A 25,064-nucleotide genomic window follows, 5' to 3' on the forward strand; every position below is an offset into this window, starting at 1 on the left:
TCGTGTCTCCATCCTGAAGCTAGGCCCTTCCACGTCTAATCCTGAGGGGCACCACCGGCTGGGGCACACACAGGACTTAGCCCTCAGAGGTTCAAGGACGTGTTCCTGCCACCATGACCCCATTTTATAGATGAGGAAAGTAAGGCTGGGGGAAAAGTGACTTGTCCAGGGCCTCAGCATGAGTACGTGACAGGGCCTGAGTTGCAGGTCAGCAGACCCCTGGGATTTGCTGGGGCTGCCCACCAGGAGGCCCAGGAGATGGGGACCATGCTTCAACCCACCTGTGGGGACTTTCACCCAGGAGCAGGAACTCTTTGCCTCGCCTCAGACAGGTGGCACCCAGTTTCTGGCTACTCTCCTGGGCTGGGAGGCCACAGAGAGCCTGGGAAGCGTTGGGCAGACCTGTGCTTGAATCCTGGCACTTGGCTGTGTGATCTTGGGCAAATCTCATGCATCTCTGAGCCTCCTCAAGGTGGGCACAGTACCTTCCTGACAGCTCAGAGGAGGAAGGGACTTGTCCGGGTTCATACGAAGGCTAAGTAAATGTTGAACTGAGATTCAAACCAGCTTTGTTGACTCTGAAGCCATATTCTCAACCTTGGCTCCCAACTGGGCCGCCCCCAATCCCAATCTCACTGGTCTGAGCAGGTTGGAATGTAGGGGAAGGGAGAGGGGAGCACCGGTGTGCTGGGCCCAGCTGCCCAGCTGTGAACCTTGGTCCCTGCCTTCTGGGGCTGATGAGGAAGCTGGAGCAAACCAGCGAGGCCCGGTCACAGTGGCTGGAAAGACTGGCCAGGGCCGGCTACAATGGGGTAGGCCAGGCAAGAACCCAGGATGAGTAAACTGGGGGCAGGGAGGGCCAGAGGCCTGTCCCCCCGAGGGGGCGAGGCAGACCTGGGCCTCCGGCTCGCAGCTTCCTGGAACGGCCGTTGGCTGGACAGCCGCCAGCCATCTCTTTAGGCCATTGGTCTCTTATCTCCCCACAGCAGTGGGAGATGCTGTCGAGAGAGGGGGCTAACTCCACCCTCGCTGGCCAGGGTGGGGCACCCCCTCCGCCCCAAAGAGCCCGGGCCCCCCCCCCCGTTTTCCAGAGGAGGAAACTGACAGGACAAGGGGCTCGCCGGAGGTCACTAGACCCCCTGTAGCCGACTCTCTTCCCCGACCACACTGGCTTAGGTCAAGTGAATTAGTGTCCTATGGCAGGTGTTCCCAAGTGCCACGAACGTGGGGTCTTAAGACAAATCTGTTCTCTTCCGGTGCTAGAAGCTGGAAGTCTGAACTCAATTTCACTGAGCTGAGATCACGGTGTGCGCAGGGCTGGGTCCTTCTGGAGGCCCCTGAGGAGAGGCCATCTCCTTGCCCCTCTGGGTTCTGGAGGCGTCAGCATTCCTTGGCCCTTTCTCGAATCCCCCCAGCCTCTGCTTCTCATCTTCTCTTCTGGAGTCACACCTCCCTCTTACAAGGGATTGTGATTATGTTGGGTTTTTTTTTTTTTAAGATTTTATTTATTTGAGAGAGAGAGAGCACGAGCAGGGGGGAGCAGGAGAAGCAGGCTCCCCGTTGAGCAGGGAGCCTGAGGCGGGGACTCAATACCGGGACCCCGGAACCATGACCTGAGCCGAAGAGAGACACTTAACCAACTGAGCCACCCAGGCGTCCCATACAATCCAAATTTTTACTTAAACAAAGGAAAAACTTACCTAGAGAGAGAGAGAGGAGCAATAAGACACTGTGTTAAGCTGCAGATGCTGAAGCCAGATCTGGGTTCAGATCCCACGTCTGCCACTTACTAGCTGTGTGACCCTGGGCAAGTCACTTAACCTCTCTGATGGCTGTTTGCTCATTTGTAAAATGGGGTTGCAAAGATTAAATAAGGTAAAATATAGAGTGCTTAAAACAATGCTTGCCATAAAGTAGGCCCCATCTGATATACATATATTATTTATAAAAATACATATATACATGCACACGTATGTGCACTATAAAGCTGCATAAAAAATAATCTAGAAGGCCATATTCCAAAAATTTTTAAGTGGTCCTATCTCTAGGTTGGTGGGATTGTAAATAATTGGCATCATTTTTTTGCTTACCTGAAAGTTTTATTCATGTCCAATAAACATGAATTATTTGCATAATCAAAGTGAAATCTTAAAAATTTAACAATCCAACAAACAGAAAAAAGCAAAGTGGAATCCTCCCGATTCTTGGAGCCCCAGCTGTGGCTTGCCCTCCCGAGGGAGACCTCCCTCACTCCCAGGGCAAAAGGATCTCGCTGTTCTCACGACTCCTCTCTTCTTGCTTCCTGGAGCTCTTGACCATGAGCTTCGGGAGCCCGGCTGGGAACAGAGCAGGGAGCGTGTTCTGAGGACAGCAGACCCCACTGGCTGCATAAAACGCCCCCCACACGTCAACTGTGCGCATCGACTCTGTGCAGTCTTTCCATCTCTGACCACGCCAACCTGTGAAGGTTAACTGACTTTCAAGGGCTGGCCCAAGGATGAGCAAAGATGGGGCTTGCCCAAGGTCACAGCAGGTGTTGGCAGGGTTCCCCCATCCGGCCTTCTACAGCCATCAAGGCCACAGGCACATGCCCCGATCTGAGCGTGACCAAAGATGGGGCAGAGGTTATTGCCTTGGGGCCCTTTCCGCCGAGAGGTGTGACTTTCCCTGCCTGCCCATTTTCGGACCCCTCACCTGCTAAACCCATTTTACCGGTGGGCAAATAGAGTCCTTAAAGAACAAAGATTGTCCCGATAAGGGCGCCTGGGTGGCTCAGTTGGTTAAGCGACTGCCTTCGGCTCAGGTCATGATCCTGGAGTCCCTGGATCGAGTCCCGCATCGGGCTCCCTGCTCAGCACGGAGCCTGCTTCTCCCTCTGACCCTCCCCCCTCTCATGTGCTCTCTCTCTCTCATTCTCTCTGTCTCAAATAAATAAATAAAAAATCTTAAAAAAAAAAAAAAAAAAATTGTCCCGATAAGATGCAATGCTTAAGTTGGTTACAAGGTGGCAGCATGAGGCCTTGTTTCACATTCTCTACTGCCCTCTAGTGGTTGTGGGAAAATACACCCAGGGGCTGGCCCAGGAACATTTGGGGAAACTGAGGCAGGGTTGTCCCCTGGGATGGAAGAGGGGGGATACTCAGTGAAAGCAGCACGCTCGGTCGGTGTCCCCTGGGCCTTGGGTTGACTAGCCATTCTCCAGCCCCAGTCACGGGGAGCAGGTCTAGCTAGTATAGTCCTTGGACTTTCAAGGAGACCCTTCGGTGGAGGAGAGGGTGTAGAGGGTGCAGGCGGGTGCCTCTCCTGCTGAGGCACGCTCTGGGATCCACAGGCCACCCCAGGTCCCTGGAGCAAAGGCCCTTCAGGACTTAAGGCCTGACTGATTCGGGGAACAGCATTCCGGACACGCTGGTGCTCCCTCGGCCTGGCCGGTGGGCCCTGGCGCATGCACGCAGCCGAGCACTCTGCAGCCGTGAAGAACGAGCCAGCGTGACATGTGCCCACGCGGACAGGCACCCGTGACGGGGACGAGAACGAGCAGGTAGCCCACCGGCTCTGCGGGAGAAACGGAACGGAGGCCGCTGCTTCCAAACGTTAGGCTGTTGGCCTCCAGAGGGCTCGCCAGGCCTCTACCTTATTTGAATGTTTACCATCACAAGGAGCATGAATTATTTTTATGTTTTAAAAAAAATTAACAAAATAAAAATTTAAGACTTTCTCGAGAGGCCTGGGGGAATGGGAGAGTCCAGCGAGTAGAGTTCAGCCCAGTGGCCACCTCTTGGGCCTCTGGAGGCCACTGTGCTCTTCATCTATGGGAACCAGGGGAACGGGGACCCCGACCCTGGGGGCTCTGCTCTGAACGGGGCTCCACTCACAGCGCCCCCTCGCTCCCAGAGCTGGCTTTTCCCTGTCCCGGGGCCCCCTCCCCAGGCCTGGGACCGAAGCCTGGGTGCCCACCTGCTTCAGAGGTTCAGAGGTTCTCGGAACCCTGCTCCCCCGGCGTGTAGAGCAGGACTGGAGCCACTCCAGCCCCTGCTCTGAGCTGGGCGTCCTTCTCCACACTTGACCCGCATCTCACGCTCAGACCCTCGCCATTTCCCCTTGAAGTGGAGGCTATCGTTATGCCCATTTGACGGATGACGATATGGAGGCTCAGAGAGGGACATCACTGCCCAGAGTCCCACGGACAGCGAGGGGCACAACTGGACCCGAATCCTGGGACACCTCAGGCCTCCCTGATGCTTATCCTGTGGTGGTGTCCCAGGGTCCCTGTGACACAAAGCCTGTGAAGTCCTTCACCCCAGGCCTGACACCCAGTAAGCACTGGACAAACAGTAGTTACCAGCAGGGCCGGGCGTGGCCTCGCTCGGAAGCCTTTGCTAACCAGCAAGCACACACAGCACTCACCCCACGACAGCCTCCAAGGGAGCAGCAAACCTTTTCTTTATTGCGAACATGACACCCAGTCCTGGGGGCAGTGGGAAGAGCCGGAACCAGGAGGAGCCAGGGATGAAATCCCTCATAAACCAGATTATTCCTACTTCCCCTGTCCAGGGCAGGAGCCTGACCCGATTCCCACCCCCAGGGTGTGGACAGAGAAGCCACTGAGAGTCCCAGAGAACAGCTCAAGCGCAGGGAGGCCCAGGACAGGGGGCAGGGGTGGGTCAGCCACCTGGGGCTGAGGGGTAGCCTCCTGTGCCCCTCAGGGGGGCTGTGAACACAAATCAAGCCTGGCTTTTGTCCCCCAGCGTCCCAGGGCCTCAGCAGGTGTCCAGTGCTAGAAGCCGGAGCGGGGGGAGGCTGGAGGGGTGGGGGCAGGCGGGAGGCAGAACGGTCCCGTCCCCCACTGCACAGCATCAAGTGCTGACCCAGCGGTCCTGGTCCCCAGCAGCCAGCGTCTTCTGCTGTCTTCCACCCCTCCCGGGACACTCAGGTCACTGGGGGGCCTCAGCGATGGCTTTCTCCATCCGCAGGTACCAGGGCTGGATGCGGGAGTGACGCATCAGGTCATCGAAAGCCTCCAGGCCCTCCATCACGCGCAGCACGCCATACACTGCCTGGGGGAGGGGTCAGAGGGGGGTCCATTCCTGCCCTGTCCTCCACGGGTTGTGTGCCCTGGGGCCCGTCACCTCTCCTCTCTGAGAGAGCTCACTAAACGGCCAATTTTGCACTTGGGGCTCTGAGTGAAGTGTGTGGGATTTCTGTAGGTTTTGCCTGCCCTGCACCCCCGACCTGTCTGGGCAACAAACTCCACCTCCAGAATTTCCTTTGGGAAAACGTCCTGCCCCACTCTCAGGTCCTGAGATTTGAGAAAAGGGGAACCCCACCAGCTCTAAGACCCAGACCTGGCGATCAACATATTCCACCCCGGCTTGAGGGATTGCTTCAAGGCTTGGCATTTAAGCCAGGCCAACAAGACACTGTCCCAGGACTTTCGCTGGGTGCAAGCAACTCCAAGGGGTTGAGATGCAACAGGTGAGGCCGAGCCCTGGTACTGCCACTTGGGCCTCTGGATCCAGCTGGGCCTGAAGCCAACCCCTCCCCTGAACCCGTCAGTGATGTGAACCAAGACAGTTCCTTGGATGGAGCCAAGTGCCTCCAGAGCGGGAAAGCTGGGAGATGTAGGTATTGCCTACATGTGGGCTTCCTCTGCCCAGACAGGCCCCTCAAGTCTGGGCACCCCCTGCCCCCACCAGACTCACCAGATCAGCCAGGTTCGGCTTCTCACCCCCCATGAAGGGCCGGTCTTTGCCCACGGCCGCCACCCACTTGTCGGCAGCCTCATAGAGGTCCTCACGGACGTCATCCTGGAGGTGGTGCCTGGTGGGGAAGGGGGAAGTCCATCGGGGGAACCCTCCTCCCAGGTGGGGAAAACAGGAAGGCCAGGGGGCCAGGACTGCTCCCCCAGGGGCATCACACTTGCAAAAATCAGTTATCATCTGCCCCAGACAGGGAGGCCATGGCCAAAGAAGGACAAGAGACCTGACCACGAGAAAGCAACAGAAGAAGGCGTAGAGCAGACACCCAGGCCAGTCCGCTCCCCCTGGGGTGCTGGAGGCAATCGGAGTTCTGACCTTGAGCCCCCGGCGTGGCTTTAGACTAGGGGCTTGGGGAGAGCAGGCCCCCAGGTGCACACACACACGCACACACAAACATCGTCACCTGCTCTTGAGCCGCTTGCTGATGAGGTACATGGCCGCTGCACCCATGTACTTGGCCACGGCACCTTCCAATGCCCCGAACTTGCCCTCCCTGACGATGTAGTCGAAGGAGGCCAGGGCCTCGGCAGGAGTGCGGTACACGTTGGGGGAGATCAGGTGCACCAACCAGTCATCCGCCCACTGCCGCCACTTCATCTCCTCCCTGTGGACAAGGGGGGGACAGAGGGCAGGCCAGGTGGGCTGCTGAAGTCGGGGCCCGGGAGGTGTGGGAGCAGGTGCACTGTCTAGACCGCACAGCGTATGGGTGGGAAACTGAGGCTTGAGTAGGAGTTCCTGAAGTGGACTCAGCCCTGGCCGTGGCCCCAGCCCTCCTGGTCTCCCACACTGGTCCCCCTTCACAGGGTCTCGCTCAGCCTCTCCCCCAACCCCCGGGAAGACGCTGCCCTTGCCGCCTCCAGGCACCTGCCCCAGCCTCACTTACGTCCTGGCCTCCTTCCCACCATACATGCGCTGGGCCTCCTTCTCATCCAGCATGAGCCAGTACTTGTTGCAGAATTCGGTCACCTCCTTCCCCTGGTCGTTCACAGCCTTCATGGGTGGATAGTAGGTGATGATGTGTTCCAGGGGCTGCCTTTGGGAGACAGCCAGAGTCTCACCCCAACTAGTTCTTCCTCTGGGAGGCTGAGCCGTCGCCTGCTTGGGGTGGATGTCTACCCCGACCTGACCCAGCTCCGGAGGGGAACCACGACCAACCCACGAAAGCTTTCTGGCCTCTTGTGGGTGCCAGAGGAGGTCCTGCAAGAGGGACTTGGGGCAAACACAGAAGCATCTCCGTGACAGAGGGAGATGTGCAGAGGAGAGGAAGGGGGTATTTCAGAGTACAATGCCCACCCTGCTCCCCTGGAGGAACCTGGGGGAGGCCTCCTGGGAGATAAAAGGGACAAAATGCAGTACCAGCCTGGGCCTCTAGGGGCTCCTTACCCGGACACCAGGTAGGTCTTGAGGGCGCTGATGATGACAGAGGAATCGTTCAGTTGTTGCTGGAGGACGAGAGGGTGGTTTAAATTGGGGGAGTGGGTCCTGGAGCCACCAGCAGGATCACCAGAGTTCTTTAAAAATAAACACCCAGGCATTCGAGGAAACTGGTCCGGTGGAACCCTGGCATTGTTTGTCCATCGCTGGGGGTTCATCCCCAAAATCGATGCCCACGGAGCTCTCCCCGCCCCACAGAACCTAGTCTCCTGGCTCAGGCCCATCCTGAGTAAGGGAGACCCAAGTGTGGCTAATGCGAAGGAGGGTGTGGGGAGGACCTAAGTTCTGGGCCCTGCCCACTCACCTGCCTGGCCTCCCAAGCATTGGCGGGGGCAGGGTGGACTCCAGAAGCTACACGCTAGGAGCCAAGGACTGGGCCAAGCATTTCCTGCCACTGGAGAGTATAGCCCTCTGTTGACTAATGAAGAAGCAAGCCCAGAGAGGCTAAGTGATTGGCCCCAAGTCATGTAACCAGTGAGTGGCAGAGCCCCACCTTGAGCCTGGACCACCCTGATTTCAGAGCTCACACCGTTGAGCTCTGTGATGCTCTGCCTCCCTTGGGCCCAGCTGGTTCATAATCCTCAGCAAGGTCCAAAGCGCCCACATTGTTCAGAGTTGCAGGGCCTGCCTCGGGGTACCAGAGGACAACCCAGGACATGGGGGGTTGCTCCCTGAGGCTCACCAAGCTCTCTCCTTCCTGGGCCAGCAGGATGGGCACCTTCCTGTAGGAGGAGAACTTGATCTCGGCCCTGCGCACAGGGTTCACTTCTACCACCTGGTAGGGCAGGGCGTGGAAGTCGAGGAAGGCGCGGACCTTGCTGCAGAAGGGACACGTTTTGTACTGGTACAGGGTCAGCTGCAGGCGGCTGGACAGGGAGAGCTGGGCGGGGAGCAGAGGGAGGGGGGCTTCTGAGGCCTGGTGCCCGGCCCCACCCCCGAGCAAACTTCTCCCAAGGGAGTCTTCTGGGATGATCCTGAGAACATCAGGAGGAAGGGGGGTAGGTGGCAGAGAGAAAGGGAGACACAGGGAGGTGGGGAGCAGGCTCGTGCAGTGGACAGTCCATCCTTAAGAGCCCATACAACACCCTCCTCAGGCAGGAAGTATGGGTAGGATGAATCTTCCGGTCTCTGTTCAACATCAGACACCTCTCCTCTCCCTCCTGTCCCAAGAGGACATCACAACCCCCCTCAGGTGTGCCACCCAAACTCCCTCAACCCAAGGGACCCTCTGGATGAGGGGGCAGAGCCCAGCATTTGCCAGAGTGGGGTCTACCTCAAATCTCCAAGGGGGGAGGGTTGTATCTGGGCCTTGGGCCTGGATCTGCGAGTTCAGTAGGTGAGCCCCAGGTAAGCTCACTGCATATTCATGTTTAAAAGCCACAGCGGCAGTCCACCTCCCTCACTATTCAGATGGGATGCTGAAGCTGGACCACTGGGGTGGGCAGAAACAGAGAACTCCACTCCCCTCCTACCACCCTGTTCCCCTGAGCCCAGGAAGGCGACACCTTTGCCATCACTGGGCTAGGGGACACCTCCCTGCCCCTGTCTCAGGGCCTGGAATCTAAGGGTCATCGGTTCCCTAAAAATACTAACACTAATAAACAAATACACAACCTTATGATCTGAAGACGGTGGGAGGGTTTACGGAAAGTTCATTATTTCCCAGACGACAAAATGTTTACAAAGTAATAAACTCTGAAGGAGGCTTTCTTTCCCTTTCTTGTAATCTCCAAATCTTTTCATTAGAAAAGTCTAAAAACACGTTAGAAAACGACCCTAAGACGAAGACAACAATTCTAGGTAGCAGGCAACAGTGGCGACCCCATTGCCCAGATGAGGACGCTAAGTGCTCAGATACTTAAAACCAAGTCACTTGCCCAAGGTCACTGCCGAACGGACGGAAGAGGTGGTACCTGACCCCGCCAGAAGTCCCGAAGTTCGGCGCTGACCCCAGCACCCCTACCCGCGGCTGGGTGCGGCCCGGGCTTACCTGCGCGGCAGAGCGCTGGGCGCGGAGGTCCTGGGCGCGCAGGTGCCACCGCGCGGTGTGGTACAGCCCCAGGACGCCCCCCAGGGCCAGCGCCGCCGCCCCCAGCAGCCGCGGGCTCCCCTTGCGGGCGGTGGCCGCGGGGCCCGGGCCCCCCGCGGCTCCCGCGAAGCCGACCCGACTCTGCGCGGGGAGCCCCGACGGGAGGCGACTGCCCAGCCTCCAGGCCAGAGCGTGCCCGACCGGCCACAGCGCCCGCGCAGCCTGGGCCATGTTCGCTCCGCCGGCGCTGCGGGCGGGCGCGCGAAACGAAGACGGCCGGGGATCGGGCTCCCCTTAAAGGGGCGGGTCTCCATCTCCGGAGGGTTGCTAGGGGTGACAGTGACGCCGAGGGGGGAAAGGAACAGCCCTGGAGGGACTGGGCGTGCGTCCCGGGCGCCCGGTTTCCACGCACCCGTGAGAGCCACAGAAACACACTCTGGGATGTCTGGGAGTCGCTTTTTAAATGCCCGGCTTCTGAACATGAGCTATAACCGTTCTCGGCGGTGACCCGGGCCGAATGCGGGAACTCGTCGTGTTGACTTTGGGTCCCAGCGTCGTCCGAAATGTGTGTTTATTAACTTCTATCTCATGCAACCAATCGAAAGAGATTGAGCCCTTCAGAGCGTCAGAAAAAGGGTCATAGCATCGGGTCCAGGAGGGCCGCGGAAACAGCCGTACCACCGCTGCTGCCAGCGACTCGGGCTCTTTCTGCCCTCCCGCGCCGCTGCACTGTTTCTTCTGTGTCCCGAACCATAAAATTTTCCATACACACACGGGGTCTTAGAGACCACGTGTCGCAGATTTCGCCCACGCGGTGGCGCCGGCACGCTGACCCGCAGTGTCCAGCGGCAGGATGCGCAGAGCGGAGGTGCCAGGCTGTCCCGCCCCTCTGCCGGGCTTGCTCGCCGTAGCTGAGGACACAGGCCCCCAACACCTAGGCTTCTCGGCGGGCAGCCCCGGATGGCCCCTCCCGGAGGCCGGGAAAGGAGCGGGGCTCGAGTAGTAGGCGGAGATTCAAAGACGGGTCAGGTTGTGGGCGGGGAGAGGCGGAGTCTGACGGCGGGGCGGGGACAGAGCTGGGCTCGCGGGAGAGAGCGCGAGAGCTGGACTACGGTAGGGACGGAGCTCCGGGCGTGGTGGGCGGGACCTCACGGGTGGGGGCGGGGCTTGCGTCCGGCGGACCCGGCGGTCTCTTGGCGTTCCTCTCTTCGGTGCTACTCCGCTCGCCCCGCATTCTGTCCGCCGCCTCCACCTTCCTCCCGGCGCCCGCTGTCAGTGCGACGGTCGCCGCGTTGCATCGTCGCTCGGCCCTCGCGGCGCCCGAGCCCGCAATGTCGGGCCCCAACGGGGACTTGGGCGTGCCGGTGGAGGGGGTCGCGGAAGGCGAGGACGACGGCTTCGGGGAAGCAGGTGACCCAGAGGGGCTGCTGAAGCGCCCTTTGCTTTCTTAGGGCTGCCCTCCTGGGAAGGGGAAGCGGAGTCGGGCTGGGGGCTTGGAAGGGACCGCAGAGCCCTCCCACCCCTCGTCCCTGGGTGCGTTGCGGCTGCAGGCGCCGGCCGGGGATTCAGGGCGAGCACCTGCGAGTGGGTCCCTGGAAACCGCAGCATCGGAGAGCTGCGGGCAACCGGCCCCGTTTTACAGATGGGGAAACTGAGGCCGCTTCGGGATCACTCGCCTTTTGGCATTTGCTGCAGCCACTTCCTGCAGCCCCTGTGGAGATGGGGGCTCCTGAGGGGGTGGGGCGGGTGGGCTGTCTCGGCTTAGCAGGAGGGGCTGTCTGGGTGGGCGAACCCGCCCTGCTGAGTCAGCATCTCCTCCCACCTTTGCTGGTGTGACCCGGAGCCTTGGCGAATGTGACCTGCTTACAGAGCAGCCTGTTGCCTGCCCAGCACTTCGGGGGGTGGGAGTAGGTGTCGAAGGGAGGGATGTGGAGAGAGAACCATCAGCTGTTTTTCACCTTTTCCAGCCTGTTTCCATATCTGTAAAATAAGAATAATGATTAGTGTGTCCTGCATTGAGATGTGTCAGGATTTGGGGGGAAATTAATGAATGGGGAGAAGCTGGAGGCTAGAGAGGCTTGTGCCCTAGAGACTCCTATTTTTTGTGCACCTGGCAACTGCCCCACCTTTCAAACATAGAATGGAAACCCAATGACCAGCACCTCCACTGAAATACTTGGCAGAATTTTCCTTTGGTCCTCTTGGTCAAGATTAAGCAGGATATTAGGGCAGGCTCACTGCCCTTGGTTCCTACACTGCTTCTTTCTTCATTCATTACAGCGGGGGGCCTCCTCTTTCTGGCCAGCATTGAGCAAAGAGCCCTGCTTAATGCCCAGGGGACTTCAGCTTTTGACTTTGATATTCCGTTTGTATCTTTGTTTCTATTTTCTTAATTTCTGCTCTTCCCCTTCTCATTCTGTTTTCTTTGCATTTATTCTATGGTTTCTTTTCTAAACTTTTACTCAGGACACTTTGCTCATGCCTTTGCAGCCTTTCCCTATACTAAAGCACACACTTAAGACTACGCATGGGCCTTGTTTGTTGTGAGCCCAGCCAGATATTCAATGTGTGCTTCACTCTACATCTGGTTGTCTTGCAGAGGGAGCGCTCTTCAAAATGTCTAGGCTGGGGGCGCCTGGGTGGCTCAGTTGGTTAAGCGACTGCCCTCGACTCAGGTCATGATCTCAGGGTCCTGGAATCGAGCCCCGCATCGGGCTCCCTGCTTGGTGGGAAGCCTGCTTCTCCCTTTCCCACTCCCCCTCTTGTGTTCCCTCTCTTGCTGTGTCTCTCTCTCTGTCAAATAAATAAATAAAATCTTTAAAAAAAAAAAGTGTCCAGGCTGCTGTTCAGCCAGGATTGCTTTTTTTTTTTTTTTAAGATTTTATTTATTTATTTGAGAGAGAGGGAGAGGGAGAAGCAGACTCCCCACTGAGCAGAAAGCCCAACCTGGGGCTGGATCCCAGGACCCTGAGACCATGACCTGAGCCACCCAGGTGCCCCACGAGATGCTTTGCTTTTCAAATAGATCCTGCTCAAAGTCCACTCGGGCTACAGGGAGATCACAGGAAGACCAGTCACCCCTCCTTGCCCACCCTTGTGGGGCAGCAGCCCCCTCTCTGCTCTCCAGCAGGGGCTGAGTCAGCCAGCCCCTTAACTTTTCTTGGCAGTAGTCTGACTCTAGTCTATAATCTCCAAGGTTCAGAAGTCAGCCCTCCACCTTCCCCATGACTCTAAAATAGGCTTCCCTGGGCAGGAGCTGGAGGAAGCAGCTCCCTCCCACTCTGCTCTTAGGGGGGATAATTCATAGATAGAAGGGGATAGGCTCTGGTCAGGGAAGGGAAGGACCCCAAGGCCCTTGAATACTTGGCAAGACCCTTTGGGAGGCCTCTTTCCCACTGCTCCTAATATGGCACAAGCCTCCCGCCCCCCCAACAGGGACCGCTTGGTGTGCACTTGGGAGCCTGTGGGGAGCCTTAGCCATGCAAGAAGGGGAGCATCGTGAGGCAGGACAAGGAGGAGACACCAGGAGAAGGCCAAGGCTTCCACACGCAGCCACAGCACCTTCCAGGGCACCCAGAGGCCCTGCCTGGGACAGAGCAGAGCTTTGATAACCCTCTCCTGGGCAGGCTAGGAGCTCTCTGAGCAGCCCGGCTGCAGCTGCCCACACAGGCCAGGCCACCCAGAACCCTGGGCCCCTCCTGAAATGAACCCACGTCCCTTTGTGAGCAGATCTGTGGTGTGGGGCACACAACAGGTGGGGCCCCGGGTGTGGGAAGAAAGGGTCTGTATGGATCGAGGGGACTATGGCAGACTGAAAAATGGCCCCCCCAAAGATATATGCATGTCCTAGTTCCTGGAACCTGTAAATACAGCTTTATTGGGAAAAGGAGTTTTCGCAGATGTGATTAAGTTAAAGATTTTTTTGTCCTTATTACTACTTTTTAAAAATGTCTTTTTTTTTTAAAAGATTTTATTTATTTATTTATTTGAGAGAGAGAGAATGAGAAAGAGAGCACATGAGAGGGGAGAGGGTCAGAGGGAGAAGCAGACTCCCTGCCGAGCAGGGAGCCCGATGCGGGACTCGATCCAGGGACTCCAGGATCATGACCTGAGCCGAAGGCAGTCGCTTAACCAACTGAGCCACCCAGGCGCCCTTAAAAATGTCTTAATGGTTAATGTACTAATGTCTGATTTTCAAAGTGTATAAATTAAATGTGTACATTACTCTCTCCAAAAGCAGACAAAACAAGCTATTTTTTTCTTGGTATGGCCCAGATTTTTTTCCTTTCTTGAAGACTGACAACGTTCTAATTCCTGATTCATTATCTGACAGAGTGCATTTGGTTTTCAAATTTCTAAGAGAAGAAGAAAATTATTCTCACAACTCACCAGTATTTTAATAGTAGAAGGCAAATATTCAAAACTAGTGATTGGTCTTTCCCTTCGTTTTCTTCTCCTTTTTTTTCTCTCCTTTCTTTGCCTCTTGTTATTCCACCTTTTAAGTGAGTTGCGATTTCAACAGGAGGAGGGCATCCCAGATTACCCGGGTGGGCTGTGCGTGTCATCACAAGTGTGAGATCACACACACACAGAGGAGAAGGGAAGGTGAAGGCAGATGTTGGAGCAGTGGGGCCACAAGCCAAGGAATGCCAGCAGCCACCAGAAGCTAGGAGAGGCGAGGAACAATCACCTAGAACATCCGGAGGGAGTGTGGCCTTGCCCACACCTTGATTTTGGCACAGTGAACTTCTGATTTTTGACTTTTGGCCTTCAGAATGTGTTAATTTAAGCCAAAGGTTTGTGGTGATTTGTTGCAGTAATTTGATGATCTGGGAAATAATCAGCCTATCCAGAAGATGCTAAAAGTAGGAAATTCACTGTTCGGAGAGGATGCTCTGGAGAGGTCAAGGGTATGGCTGAGTCAAGGGACCTAAGGACGTGGAGGAAGAGGTGGCCCAAGACGGGTCTCCAGAGGGGTGGGGGAGGGGGAGGTGGCCCAGGATGGGGGGATCCAGCAGTGTGGGGAGGTAGCTATCTCAGTCTATAACAGAATACCACAGACTAGATGGCTTATAAACAACAGAAATTTATTTCTCATGTGCATCTTGGGGAATATAGTCCATGATATCGCACGCGACAGAAGGTAGATACACTTGTGGGAGGCAAAGCATCACTAGAAGTTGAATCACTATGTCGTACACCTGAAACTCATGTAACATTGTGTGTCAACTATACTCAAATAAAAAAGAATTGTTTTAATTTATTTCTCACAGTTCTGGAGGCTGGGAAGTCCAGGGTCAAGGCACTAGCAGATTCAGTGTCTGGTGAGCGCCTGATTCCTGGTTCATAGGTGGCTGCCTTCTCACTGTCCTTACGTGGTGGAAAGGGTGAGGGAGGTCTCCGGGGTCTCTTATAAAGGCACTAATCCCATTCACAAGGGCTGCACCCTCCTTATCCAATCACCTCCCAAAGGTCTCCCCCTCCAAATACTACTGCATGAGGATCAGCTTTCAACATAGGAATGGGGGGCGGGTATGACACAAGCATTCAGGCCAGGGCTCAGGGACCAAGGTGTATGGGCAGAGAACAAGGAGCCATGGGACAGTCCAGTCCTGGCAGACCCGGCTAAGCAATTAGGGAGGGACCCTTGCAGCTGCACTGACCTGGGGGGGCGGCCAGTGCCCACCCAAAACCTGAAGGACCCTGGGCCCAGAGAGAGCCACCCAGACCTGTGCCCTGTGTCCTCTGGCCTCTGCAGAGGGTTTGGTGCATGTTCTCGGCATTTCCTCCACCCCCGCACCAGCCTCCTGGTCCCTTACCTCACTCTCCACTGGTCCCAGTTGGCACCTTCTCATGAAGCTGGACATGCTCTCCCTTTGGGGCCTGACCTCGTCCTTCACCTGTCACACCTGTCTCATGACCCCCTCCTCCAGAGGGAAAGGCCCAGCCACAGACCCTACCACATGTGACATAAGCACAGAGTGTGAGGAGGAACCACTGTGACCCCGACCTTCCTCAACCTGGGATGAGTGGGGAGGGGCAGAAGGGCTGGAGCCCTACCCCCTGAGCTCCCAGGAGGACCTCGAAGGAGCCTGAGTACCTCTCAGACATTTGTACTCTTTTCACCCTTCCAGAACCCATTCCCCTGCCCCCTGGGCTGGGCACCCTCTTGGTGGGTCCTGGGCTCTCGGGGTACAAAGGAGAATCTGCCTTTTGGGAGAGCCAGACTCTTCTCACACAAACTACCTTGGATGCTGTCCTGCAGAGGCCCCAGCCAAGGGCCTGGCAGGCAGGAAGCATGGGGGTGACCCCGGAGTGGCCAAGGTGGAGATGCTCTTTCCTGGGGTGCTTGGGGCTGCAGCCCAGGCAGGAAGGGTGCAGAGCTGGGAGGAGCCGCGTCTTGGCCAGCGCCAGGACCCTGCCAGGAAGAGGTGCCTCCTGCCCAGCTCCACAGGAGCCCAGTGTCTACCCACCACCTGCTAGATGCCTGGTGCCCACTGCAGGCCCTGCCCAGAGCAGTGGCCTCCAGTCCCCACTGTGGTCATCATGGACCCTCTAGCCTGCATGGGAGTCCAGGCCCCAGAGAGAGAGGCAGGAGCATCCAGCTAGGAGGCATGCTTGGGCCAGGTACCTGAGGGCCAGACTGAGGAGGCAGCCCTGGGCCCAGACCTCATATGGCAGGGCCTGCAGGCCCCTGCCCAGTGGGCCCAAAGGACCTTTGCATAGGGAGGAACTCAGTGGGTGTTTGTGGGAGGTGTAGGGAGGGGCTGCCTTTCAGAGCCGTTCCATAGGCAGGGTCCCTGCCAGGTGGAAGGGACAGGAGCCAGGAGATCCTTGAGGCTCCCTGGTGAGCCCTCACATGACAAATGGGGTCTGGGGATTGGAAAGCTGCTTCTGGAAACCAGAAACTCAAGCCAAGGCTCTGGAGGAGCAGGCCTTCCCCTTCCAGGGTGTTTGGACCCGCAGTGGCTAAGGAAGGCTCATCTCTGGACACTGAGTTGCTGAGGCTGTGACTGGTCTCCTGGGGGCATCTCCCCAGCACTCAGGGGGACCATGGTGTGGACCTTCTGTCTGGACTCTGGCCAAATCCAAGGGCTCCAGGGTAGACAGGACCCTGAAGGCCACATTGCTCACTCATGTGAGTCCACAACACGTCACATAGAAGCCTTGGGGCCAAGTCCCTCCTGGGAGAAGCCAGGGCTGGGCCTTCCAAGTCCTGCTCTGGGTCTCTGGAGCAATGGCGGAAACTGAAAAGGCATCCACACCTGTGTTTCTCTGTGGCAGGAAGCCAGGAGAACTCCCCTATGGTCCCTGAGTGCTGAATCTCAGCTTGCATGAAGTGGGTGGACATCTTGACCTTACCCTCCCCCCACAGCCCTGCAAGAACTCCTCCCTTCCTAAGGCCCAATGCAGCGGGCACACCCAGCTGGTCCCCTCCCCTCCGGCTCCAACCAGCCCAGCACCCACATCTTGTTGGCTAGGATTGGCCACAGCTTGGCCTGATCTCTGCGGTAGCCATGGCCATGACCGTCCTTGGATCCCCACAAAGTATGGCTGGGACACAGCACGCTGCTTAGCCTCAAATCCGTGGACAGGCCTCGTCCCCTTCACTCTGACCCCTCCCTCGGCTCCTGGGCTGGGTCAGCAGAGGGGCGAGGCAGCTAGGTAAGGAAGGGGCAATAAGGTGGCCATCACCAGCTGTCAGCTGAGGCTGAGCCCACACAAAGATAAGAACAGACAGATAAGGCCGGTGGGCCCGAGACAGGCCTGGAGTCAGCACCACAAGAAGACTGGGTTTGCTCAGAAACTCCGAGATGGCCTCAGGTAGAGACGCCGCCCCCTGTGTGTGCCTGGCCTCTGTTAACACAAATTCAGCTGAGTAATTTAAAACATCAAATTGGATTTATTGAACGAGTCATGAATCAGGCAGCGTCCCATCTAGCAAATAGAACGGAGCTTTGTTGAGCTGCAGAAAAGGAAAGGTTTTTGAAGGTAGAGAAGGAACAGGAAAAAGGAAACTATTATCAAAGAGTCCATTGTTTTAGGCAAGGTCATGCTTTTTTTTTTTTTTAAAGATTTTATTGATTTATTTGACAGAGAGACACACAGCGAGAGAGGGAACACAAGCAGGGGGAGTGGGAGGGGGAGAAGCAGGCTTCCCGCCCAGCAGGGAGCCCAACGCGGGGCTCGATCCTAGGACCCTGGGACCATGACCCGAGCCGAAGGCAGACGCTCAACCACCTGAGCCACCCAGGTGCCCCCAAGGTCACCCTTCTAAGGGAAATGGAAGGGGTCTCTCCGTAAATTTCGTGGTGCTGACCCAGAAATTCCATGTGGGCTGGTCAAAGGTTACATTGGGGGAGGGCAGTGCAGGGGGCCCGAAACTGCAATTGGGGTAGACGTTAGGTTTTGGCTTGCTGTTGTAGGGCCCTTAACATAAGTGAATCCATTTTGGGCCTGTGGTTTTCTTTTCAACACCTCACAGCATCTGCAACGCAGCTATCTTTACAGAAGGGAAAACTGGCAGGGGTGGAGTGGGCTGGGCTGGGCAAGGGTGGGCGGCACCTCGGGGGTCAGGATTCTACTGAGGGCCCCTGAGCCAGGCCTTCTCCCTTCTTGCAACTGGCCCTGGTTTTCTCAGGCTGCGGACCTGGCCCTAATTCCTCCCCACTCCGTACCCTGGTGAGCAGGGGTTGGGGGGTTCATACCAAGGGAGCATTGGCCACTCTACCTCATGACTGTTCAAGTCTAGAATATTCTGTCCAGTGACAGAGAGGCACTGCCTCTCCCTAGTTAGGGACGCTGCTCCGTCCCTACTGGGGCTCCCTCTGTCAGTCACCCTCCTATCCAGCAGTCACTGCAAACTCAAAGATACCTTTTAAGGTCAGAGAGGGAAGCAGAGGTGGAGCTCCTGGGGCTGTGAGTGGCGATGAGAGGGGTGAGAGGTGGTCACTGGCACCTTCAGAGGGCACGTGGGCTTTGGTGGCAACATCATTCCTCCAAAGTTTGCTCATCCTCACTTCCTGCTCTTTCATCACCCTGACAGGCCTGAGAGGGCGGGGGTCCTCTGGGGGACTTCCTGGCGTCAGGGAGGTAGAGGCTGCCCCCACCCCCCATCTCAGGACCCCCAGAGTCCCTTCCCTCAGGGCCTGCCTACCTCCCAAAGCCCAGATGAGGGGAGCTGGTTCCCTGTAGCAAGTAGAAGAGCCAATGAGGCCCCGGAAGTCATCAGAGGCCAGTGAGCCCTCAGTTCCGCCTCAGGTCAGGCGGCTCTCCTGGTGACTTCTAGGAGACGCTGCCCAGGGGCTGGGACCCTTCACTGCCTCCCGTGGACAACCAGGCTCCCATGAGGAAATTGCTTCCCTCCAGGACAAAGCTGGGATCAGCCATGACGGAAACACTTCCGGGGGCCCAGGTCTAGGCCGCTGGGCTCCACAGCCCAAGACTGTGGCCCGAGACAGCAAATGGTGTCAATGCTGCCTCATGGATGAGGCTGAGTCCTTGCACTCACTGTGACCCAAAGTACCTGGTGTCCAGAGCAGCAGGGTAGAGAGCCCCCCTTTAGGCCCCAGCCCCCCAGCCTGCTTCACCCAGTGCATGGGGCATGTCCTTCATTGTCTCCCGACCAGGATGGAGCTGGGACTGCGTACTCAGAGCTCTGATTTGTCAAACTGTCTCATTTGTGGCTGGGAGGCCCAGCTTGGGGTCTCTGTCCACGGGGCCCACAGGAGGGGCCGAGTCCCTTAGGGGTCAGCTGAGGTCTGGGTCCACCCCTGCTGGTGGGCTGTGGAGGAGGGGAGGAACACTGCCGATAGGTCTTCACTGGGGGAAGGGTATCTCACCCTGGGCCAGGGCCTGGTGTGGGGTCCCTGGGTGGAGGCCAGGATCTGGGCTCTATGAGCCCAGGGCATATACTCTGTCCTTCCCTGCCAGGAAGGTCCACTTTCAGCTGCCTCCCCTTTCCTGGAGGGAACCAGGAGGTAGTGATGAGGTTTTGGAATATAAGTGAGGTTCGGTGGGGTGAGGTCCAGAGCTGACGACCAAGAAAGAATTTTTTTTTTTTTTTTTTAAGATTTTATTTATTTATTTGACAGAGAGAGACACAGCAAGAGAGGGAACACGAGCAGGGGGAGTGGGAGAGGGAGAAGCAGGCCTCCCGCCTGAGCGGGGAGCCCGACGCGGGGCTGGATCCCAGGACTCCGGGACCATGACCTGAGCGAAGGCAGACGCTTAACCGACCGAGCCTTATAACTGGTTATAACAGTTATAAGGACATTTAATTGTATCTACATTTCCTTCTGGAAGCTAGGTTATTGATAGAAATGCTTTGTTCTTGTAGATTGCTAAGACATTTGTAAACTGAGGGAGACTCGTGTCTTGCAGGATTGTGATCTCTAGAAGTTAAGTATTTGTTTTTCCTTTTCTTAGCTTTAGGGCAGCCAGGAGTGCCTGAGGAAAGTCACATATATCCCGTGGGGGGGGGGGGGGTTGTGGGGTGTCAGCTTCTGCCTTGTCCTCAGCTTGCCTTCTGTCCCCTCATCAGTAGCCCATACTCTGTTGGTGCGAAGCGTTGTCCGCCTTCATCGGGTGCAGGAAGGGGGCCTCTCCGCATTTACCCCACCCTGGGCTTGGGCTGAGCAGAGGCTCCTAGAGGTCAGGGATGACAACTTGTCCAGATTGGAGACGATGGACCACACACAAAGGAGTCCTTGTCCCTGCCAGAGATGTGGAGGTCTGGGGAATGCCCCCTCCCCCCCCTCCCTGGCCTTCGGGCCCCTCATCTTGCATAATCCTGACCTGGGGGAAAGGGACCGAGAGCTTGCCAAATGTTTCAGCCTGAGTTGCTGGCAATTGCCTCACCTTTCCTGGATTTGGCAAAGGATAAATTCGCTCCACCCTGGAGTGAGCCATTGGCCAGGGGACCATAAATAGGGTCCCCCAGGGGCAGCCTTCTCACTAGCTTCTCCTCTTCAGCTGCCATCTGGCACACCAGTTTTCCTAAGCCCTGAAGTCATGGCCCGAGGTCTCCTGTGGCTGGGCCTTGTCCTGCTGGGGGCCCTGCAGGCTCAGGCCCAGGACTCTCCCCCAGAGTTGATCCCAGCCCCATTTCTGATCAAGATCCCCCTGCAGCCTGACTTCCAGGATGACCAGGTAAGGGGCCTGGAGGGGCAGAGTATGAACAGAGGGTGGGAGAGACAGAGTTTTAGGGAGAGTGTCAGGGCAGGATGGGCTCAGGCTTCAGCTCAGCCTGTCCCTGGGTCCCCTGATGGAAAGCACACCCCATGGCCCCATCTCCACCCCAACTTTGCTGACAAGAAGGTCACTTGAGCAGAACTTCCCAGGTCCACAATCCCTTCCATAATCCCCACAGTTCTTGCAAGGTGGGAACATCTTCAGGCCTCCTGCATGATGAGGAAACAGGATCAGGGACTTCAGCTGGCCACTTGCCGAGGGTCATCCTGTCCCTACCAGACTCAGGGCTCTCTCCTGGCCTGGTGGCCCCCAGCTCCTGCAGCCGCATCAGCGCAGACCTGTGTGGTCAGTCGGGGTCCCTGCTGCCCGGTTAGAGGAGCTCCTGGTTCCTGGTCAGGCTGCCTAGAGGTACCTGCAGGGACGGAGCAGTAGGGGCCCCCAGGGGCCGTTCCTGGGCTCCGCCTATCATCGGCCCCCCCCCGTAGTTCCAGGGAAAATGGTACGTCATAGGTGTAGCAGGGAATTCAATTAATACAGAAAAACGAGCCCAGTTGAAGATGTACACCACCACCTACAAGCTGAAAGACAACCACAGCTACAATGTCACCTCCACCCTGATCAGGTGAGAGCCACCACCTCCTGGGGAGGGCATGGGGGTCCGGGTGGGGGGACCGTCCTGGGGGTCCGAGAGGCAGACTGATGTCAAAGCCGAGGGGTGACTGAAGCTGAGGTGGACATTCATCCTTTTGCTGGGTACCAGATCCCCCGGCATTTATCCCTTCCGTCGCTCGCTAGCTCAACATTTATCGGTAACTTCAGCGCAGACACACAGACAGTCCTAGGGGAATGAGACGGAGAGAGCAGGGGTGTGCTAGAGTGGGAGGAGGGTCACTGGATCCAGCCTGGAATCCCACCCAAGGCTTCGTCAAGGGCTTCCAGAGAGGTGGTCTCTAGGCTGGGCCTTGAGGAGGGAGCCAACTCCTTCAGGAAACCATCACATGGGTGCCCTGAGCAGGGGCTGATGAACAGCCCAGAGGGGGGCAGTGGCCACAGGGGCAGGGTCCTCAGACACCAGTACCAAAGGGATCTGGTGACGAGCGGGTCTGGCTGCAGCAGGGAGAGGAAAGAGGGAGGCTGGTCAGTCCCAGGTGGGAGATGACCAGGGTCGGGGCAGATGAGGATCTAGAGAGGAGAGCCAAGGATTACCGAGCTCCTATGGGTTTCTGACTCTGTCACTTGGGGGATGAGGCTAGAGCATTTGTGGTGCAAGGAACAGAAGAAGGGCAGGTTTGGGGAGATCAGATAGGATGCACGTGAGAGGTCAGGGTTGGCCCAAGAGCTAAGGAAGTCCCTGGCATCGAGCAGACTGGAGCCTTGGAGGGTGAACCCCACAGGAGAGGTTACAGCAGGAAGCCACAAGATAAGAGTAGGGGACAAATCCCTGGGGTGGGGGGGGACCCCGAAGAGGGAAGGACAGTAAGGTGCTGGAAGGAGAGTCAGGTGGCTCAGGACAGAGCAGGCAGGGACAGGCAGGGATGGGTTCAATGGGGAAAAGCCAGACCCATCGGAGCAGGGTGGGCTGTCACCTTTTTTTTTTTTTAAAGATTTTATTTATTTATTTGACAGAGACACAGCAAGAGAGGGAACACAAGCAGGGGGAGTGGGAGAGGGAGAAGCAGGCCTCCTGCGGAGCAGGGAGCCCGATGCAGGACTCGATCCCAGGACCCCGGAATCATGACCTGAGCCAAAGGCAGACGCCCAACCACTGAGCCACCCAGGCGCCCCAGGCTGTCACCTTTTTTTAAAAAATATTTTATTTATTTATTAGAGAGAGAGAGAGAGAGTGTGTGTGTGTGTGCACGCCCGAGCTGGCGCAGGGGCAGAGGGAGAGGGAGAGAGAATCTCAAGCCGATGTGCTGAGCACAGAGCCTGACTCGGGGCTCGATCCCAGGACCCTGAGATCAGGACCTGAGCCAAAATCAAGAGTCAGACACTTAACCAACTGAGCCACACGGGCACTGCTGGACGGTCACCCTCTTACCCACCCATCATTTGCTTCCACAGGAACGAGCGCTGTGACCACTGGATCAGAACTTTTGTCCCAAGTTCCCTGCCTGGCCAGTTCACCCTGGGCAACATTAAGCGTGAGTCCTGAGTGGGGCGGGTCTCCAGGGGGCATAGACGCCGACCTGTGGGGGCTGGGGAGGAAAAAACTGTTTCCCGCACCGGGCCAGGGCGGGCTGACCCCTCACCGGCCACCCTGCAGGTTACGTCGGAGTGCAGAGCTACACCGTGCGGGTGATGGCCACCGACTACAACCAGTTTGCCATGGTGTTCTTCAAGAAAGTTTACAAAAACCAGGAGTACTTCAAGATCACCCTCTATGGTGGGTCCTCACCTACCGCCTCTGGGACCCGGCTCCTGCTCACGCTGGGGGAAAAGAGGCCCATCCCACCCAGCCCCCAAGGTCCCCTTTACTCTGAGCCCCTGGGAGGTGGGTGAGGTGTCTTCCCGCAGGTCCGTCCCCACCCCCACCCCCGTCACGAGGAAGGGCTCTGAGGCCTCGTTCCCATGTTCAACAATATTTATGGAACATTCGCCTGCCCACTCACTGACCATCTTGACCATAGGGAGGACCAAGCAGCTGCCCACTGCTCTGAAGGAATACTTCGCCAGCTTTGCTAAATCCCTGGACCTCACCGATGACCACATCATCTTCCCTGTCCCCACTGGTAACTGCCAGCGACGGAGAGGAGAAGGGGACATGGGGACTGTCCGGGCCTGATGTTGCCTCACGAGGGAAAGGGGGAGAGGGGAGACTCAGGCCCCTACTGCAGTCACTGGAGCCCCTGGGAGCCACTTTGGGTTCAAGAAGACCCTGACTCACCCAGGGGTCTGCGGGGTACCCAGCAATGTGGGCCCCAAGGATTCCTCCCTGACAGAGAGCCCGGGTCCAAGTTTCCCATCTAGTTGCCTGGCCATGTTCCCCTCTACCCAGGTCTGCTTGTCCTGGGCTAGCACCCATTTTGCCCTGGGGCTTGCTCACCACTGACTTGGGAGGTGCTCAGGTGGCCTGGCCTGGCCTTGGCAGGTGCCTCCCCAAGGCTGCCGGGGCTGTCAGGACTCAGCAGGGAAACAGGCAGAAGGCCTGGTGCCCAAGTAGGCACGTGGCTGGGCCTTATCTGCCTCCTCTGGAGAATGGGTGTCACCCAGCTCTGCTTGTCCTCTGGCTTCTCTCCCCATCCCCTGCCCCCATCATCCACCCCTCTGCTGCACCATCCCTGAAGGGAACCCCCAGATCTTCTGCGGCTGGCCAGGCTGGGGCCCAGGGCAGCCCAGGGGCTGCACAGGGGCCCTGGAGGTCAGGGATCTCCCCACACACACTCCTGCCCATGCTGACCACTCTGTCCCCCACAGACCAGTGCATCGATGATAAGTGAATGAGTATGCGGTGAGTATGGCCCAGGAAGGGGCTGATGGGAGCTAGAGTGCAGTGGGAGGGGGTCCTGGGCCTGCCTTTGTCCCCCCTGCCCAGCACTGCTGCCCTCTTTATTCCTCTGACTCTCTTTTAGGTGTCCCCTGTCTCTCTCCACCCCATCACCCTCACGCTGACCTCTGCCCAGGGTACCGCCCAGCTGTTCCACCGACCCGGACACCAGGAGAGAGCCCGGAGACCCTTCTCACCACACAGCCCACCAGCTGCTTCCCAGGCTGCCCTTCTGATGGAACCCCTCCTTGCTTGCTAAATAAACACATGCCCCCAGGTCTTCAGTCTGTGCTCCTTGACCCCTGGGCCCTCAGAGGGAGAAGAGCAAAGGGCGGGCTCCTATTAGCATCACTCCCAGGGACATGGCCCCCAGAGAGGGATGGAGGCTGCAGAAGCAGAGTCCAGCTCTGACTGAACACTTGTGGCTCCCCACTCCAGGCCCAGCCCCAGACCAGCAGCAGCCCTCACTGGCCCCCACCTCCTAGCACACTGATGAACTGACACCCACGTTCAGCCCCATGCAGCAGGGCCAGGGAGCTGGAGGGGCTTGGGGGGGCTGAGGTACTGTCATCCACACTTCACCAGGACCCTGTAGATCCTGGAAGACTGCAGCCAGGGCAAGAGGGGTGCACAGTGGGTGGGACAGAAGCATGTCCAGCTTGAGGCTGTGCCAGGCACAGAGGGCCACCGGAGGTGGTCCCCTTTCTCTCTGCCAGCCCCCTGTGGGTCCACTGGTGGGTGGCAGCGTCCACATTGACCCCATTCCGAGTTCTGTCCCTCACCCACGTCTCTCCTCTGTGATGACCTCTGGATCACCAGGGGGGCAGGGCCAGGGGAGGCAAAGAGGAGAACATGCTGCCAGGAATCCAGATTCCAGAAGACTTGAGGGCTCCAGGCCTATACCCACCGCTTGGCTGGGCCTGTGTGTGGGGCCTGACCAGCCCCTGTCCACCCCTCTGTGTCTGCATCACACACCTTGAACTGTATCACACATCATTGTACACTTGAACTCCCTCCCTGGCCTCTTCTCCCCTTGCAAGGTCAGAGGCCAGAGGGGGCGAGGTTCTGAAGAAACCCAGGCTTATCCACCCCAGAGACTTGCACACTTACCCTCAGGTGGTGGGGCGGGGGGGGGGGGGGGGGGGGGGGGGGGGGGGGGGGG

At 57.6% G+C, this 25,064-nt stretch overlaps 2 protein-coding genes across 6 annotated transcripts; one reads left to right on the forward strand and one right to left on the reverse strand.

Moving 5' to 3' along the window:
* Positions 1-4,430: 4,430 nt before the first annotated feature.
* Positions 4,431-9,547, reverse strand: PTGES2 (prostaglandin E synthase 2). Of its 4 annotated transcripts, none has more exons than XM_032418508.1 (7): positions 9,184-9,547; positions 7,876-8,073; positions 7,143-7,201; positions 6,643-6,792; positions 6,163-6,363; positions 5,703-5,820; positions 4,431-5,057 (listed from the first exon to the last, which is right to left on the reverse strand). In XM_032418508.1, exons 1-7 carry the CDS (start codon positions 9,451-9,453, stop codon positions 4,935-4,937), a joined length of 1,119 nt encoding a protein of 372 aa, XP_032274399.1. In that variant the 5' UTR covers positions 9,454-9,547; the 3' UTR covers positions 4,431-4,934. The 4 variants fall into 4 exon arrangements, with proteins under 4 accessions (XP_032274399.1, XP_032274401.1, XP_032274400.1 ...); XM_032418510.1 differs by having other exon boundaries at positions 4,431-4,982; positions 9,184-9,479; XM_032418509.1 differs by having other exon boundaries at positions 6,643-6,788; positions 7,876-8,011; positions 9,184-9,463.
* Positions 9,548-9,971: 424 nt separating this feature from the next.
* On the forward strand, positions 9,972-24,179 carry LCN2 (lipocalin 2). Of its 2 annotated transcripts, XM_032418966.1 has the most exons (8): positions 9,972-10,335; positions 20,197-20,373; positions 20,901-21,037; positions 22,480-22,559; positions 22,682-22,801; positions 23,046-23,147; positions 23,833-23,866; positions 23,988-24,179. In XM_032418966.1, exons 1-7 carry the CDS (start codon positions 10,183-10,185, stop codon positions 23,853-23,855), a joined length of 792 nt encoding a protein of 263 aa, XP_032274857.1. In that variant the 5' UTR covers positions 9,972-10,182; the 3' UTR covers positions 23,856-23,866; positions 23,988-24,179. The 2 variants fall into 2 exon arrangements, with proteins under 2 accessions (XP_032274857.1, XP_032274856.1); XM_032418965.1 differs by lacking the exons at positions 23,833-23,866; positions 23,988-24,179 and having other exon boundaries at positions 23,046-23,227.
* Positions 24,180-25,064: the final 885 nt, after the last annotated feature.

The sequence above is a fragment of the Phoca vitulina genome, unplaced genomic scaffold (genome assembly GCF_004348235.1).
Source record: "Phoca vitulina isolate PV1807 unplaced genomic scaffold, GSC_HSeal_1.0 scaffold21, whole genome shotgun sequence".
In the NCBI taxonomy this organism is placed as follows: domain Eukaryota; kingdom Metazoa; phylum Chordata; class Mammalia; order Carnivora; family Phocidae; genus Phoca; species Phoca vitulina.

Bases quoted from the DNA above. Each gene is read 5' to 3' on its own strand.
- PTGES2 (XM_032418508.1), bottom strand. From the start codon at position 9,453: ATGGCCCAGGCTGCGCGGGCGCTGTGGCCGGTCGGGCACGCTCTGGCC. The intron at 8,074-9,183 runs GTAAGCCCGGGC...CTCCCCGCCCAG, and splicing joins CCCAGCGCTCTGCCGCGCAG to CTCTCCCTGTCCAGCCGCCT. The intron at 6,364-6,642 runs GTAAGTGAGGCT...CCTTGTCCACAG, and splicing joins GGTGGGAAGGAGGCCAGGAC to GGAGGAGATGAAGTGGCGGC.
- LCN2 (XM_032418965.1), top strand. From the start codon at position 10,183: ATGGCCCCTCCCGGAGGCCGGGAAAGGAGCGGGGCTCGAGTAGTAGGC. The intron at 20,374-20,900 runs GTAAGGGGCCTG...CCCCCCCCGTAG, and splicing joins CTGACTTCCAGGATGACCAG to TTCCAGGGAAAATGGTACGT. The intron at 21,038-22,479 runs GTGAGAGCCACC...TTGCTTCCACAG, and splicing joins GTCACCTCCACCCTGATCAG to GAACGAGCGCTGTGACCACT.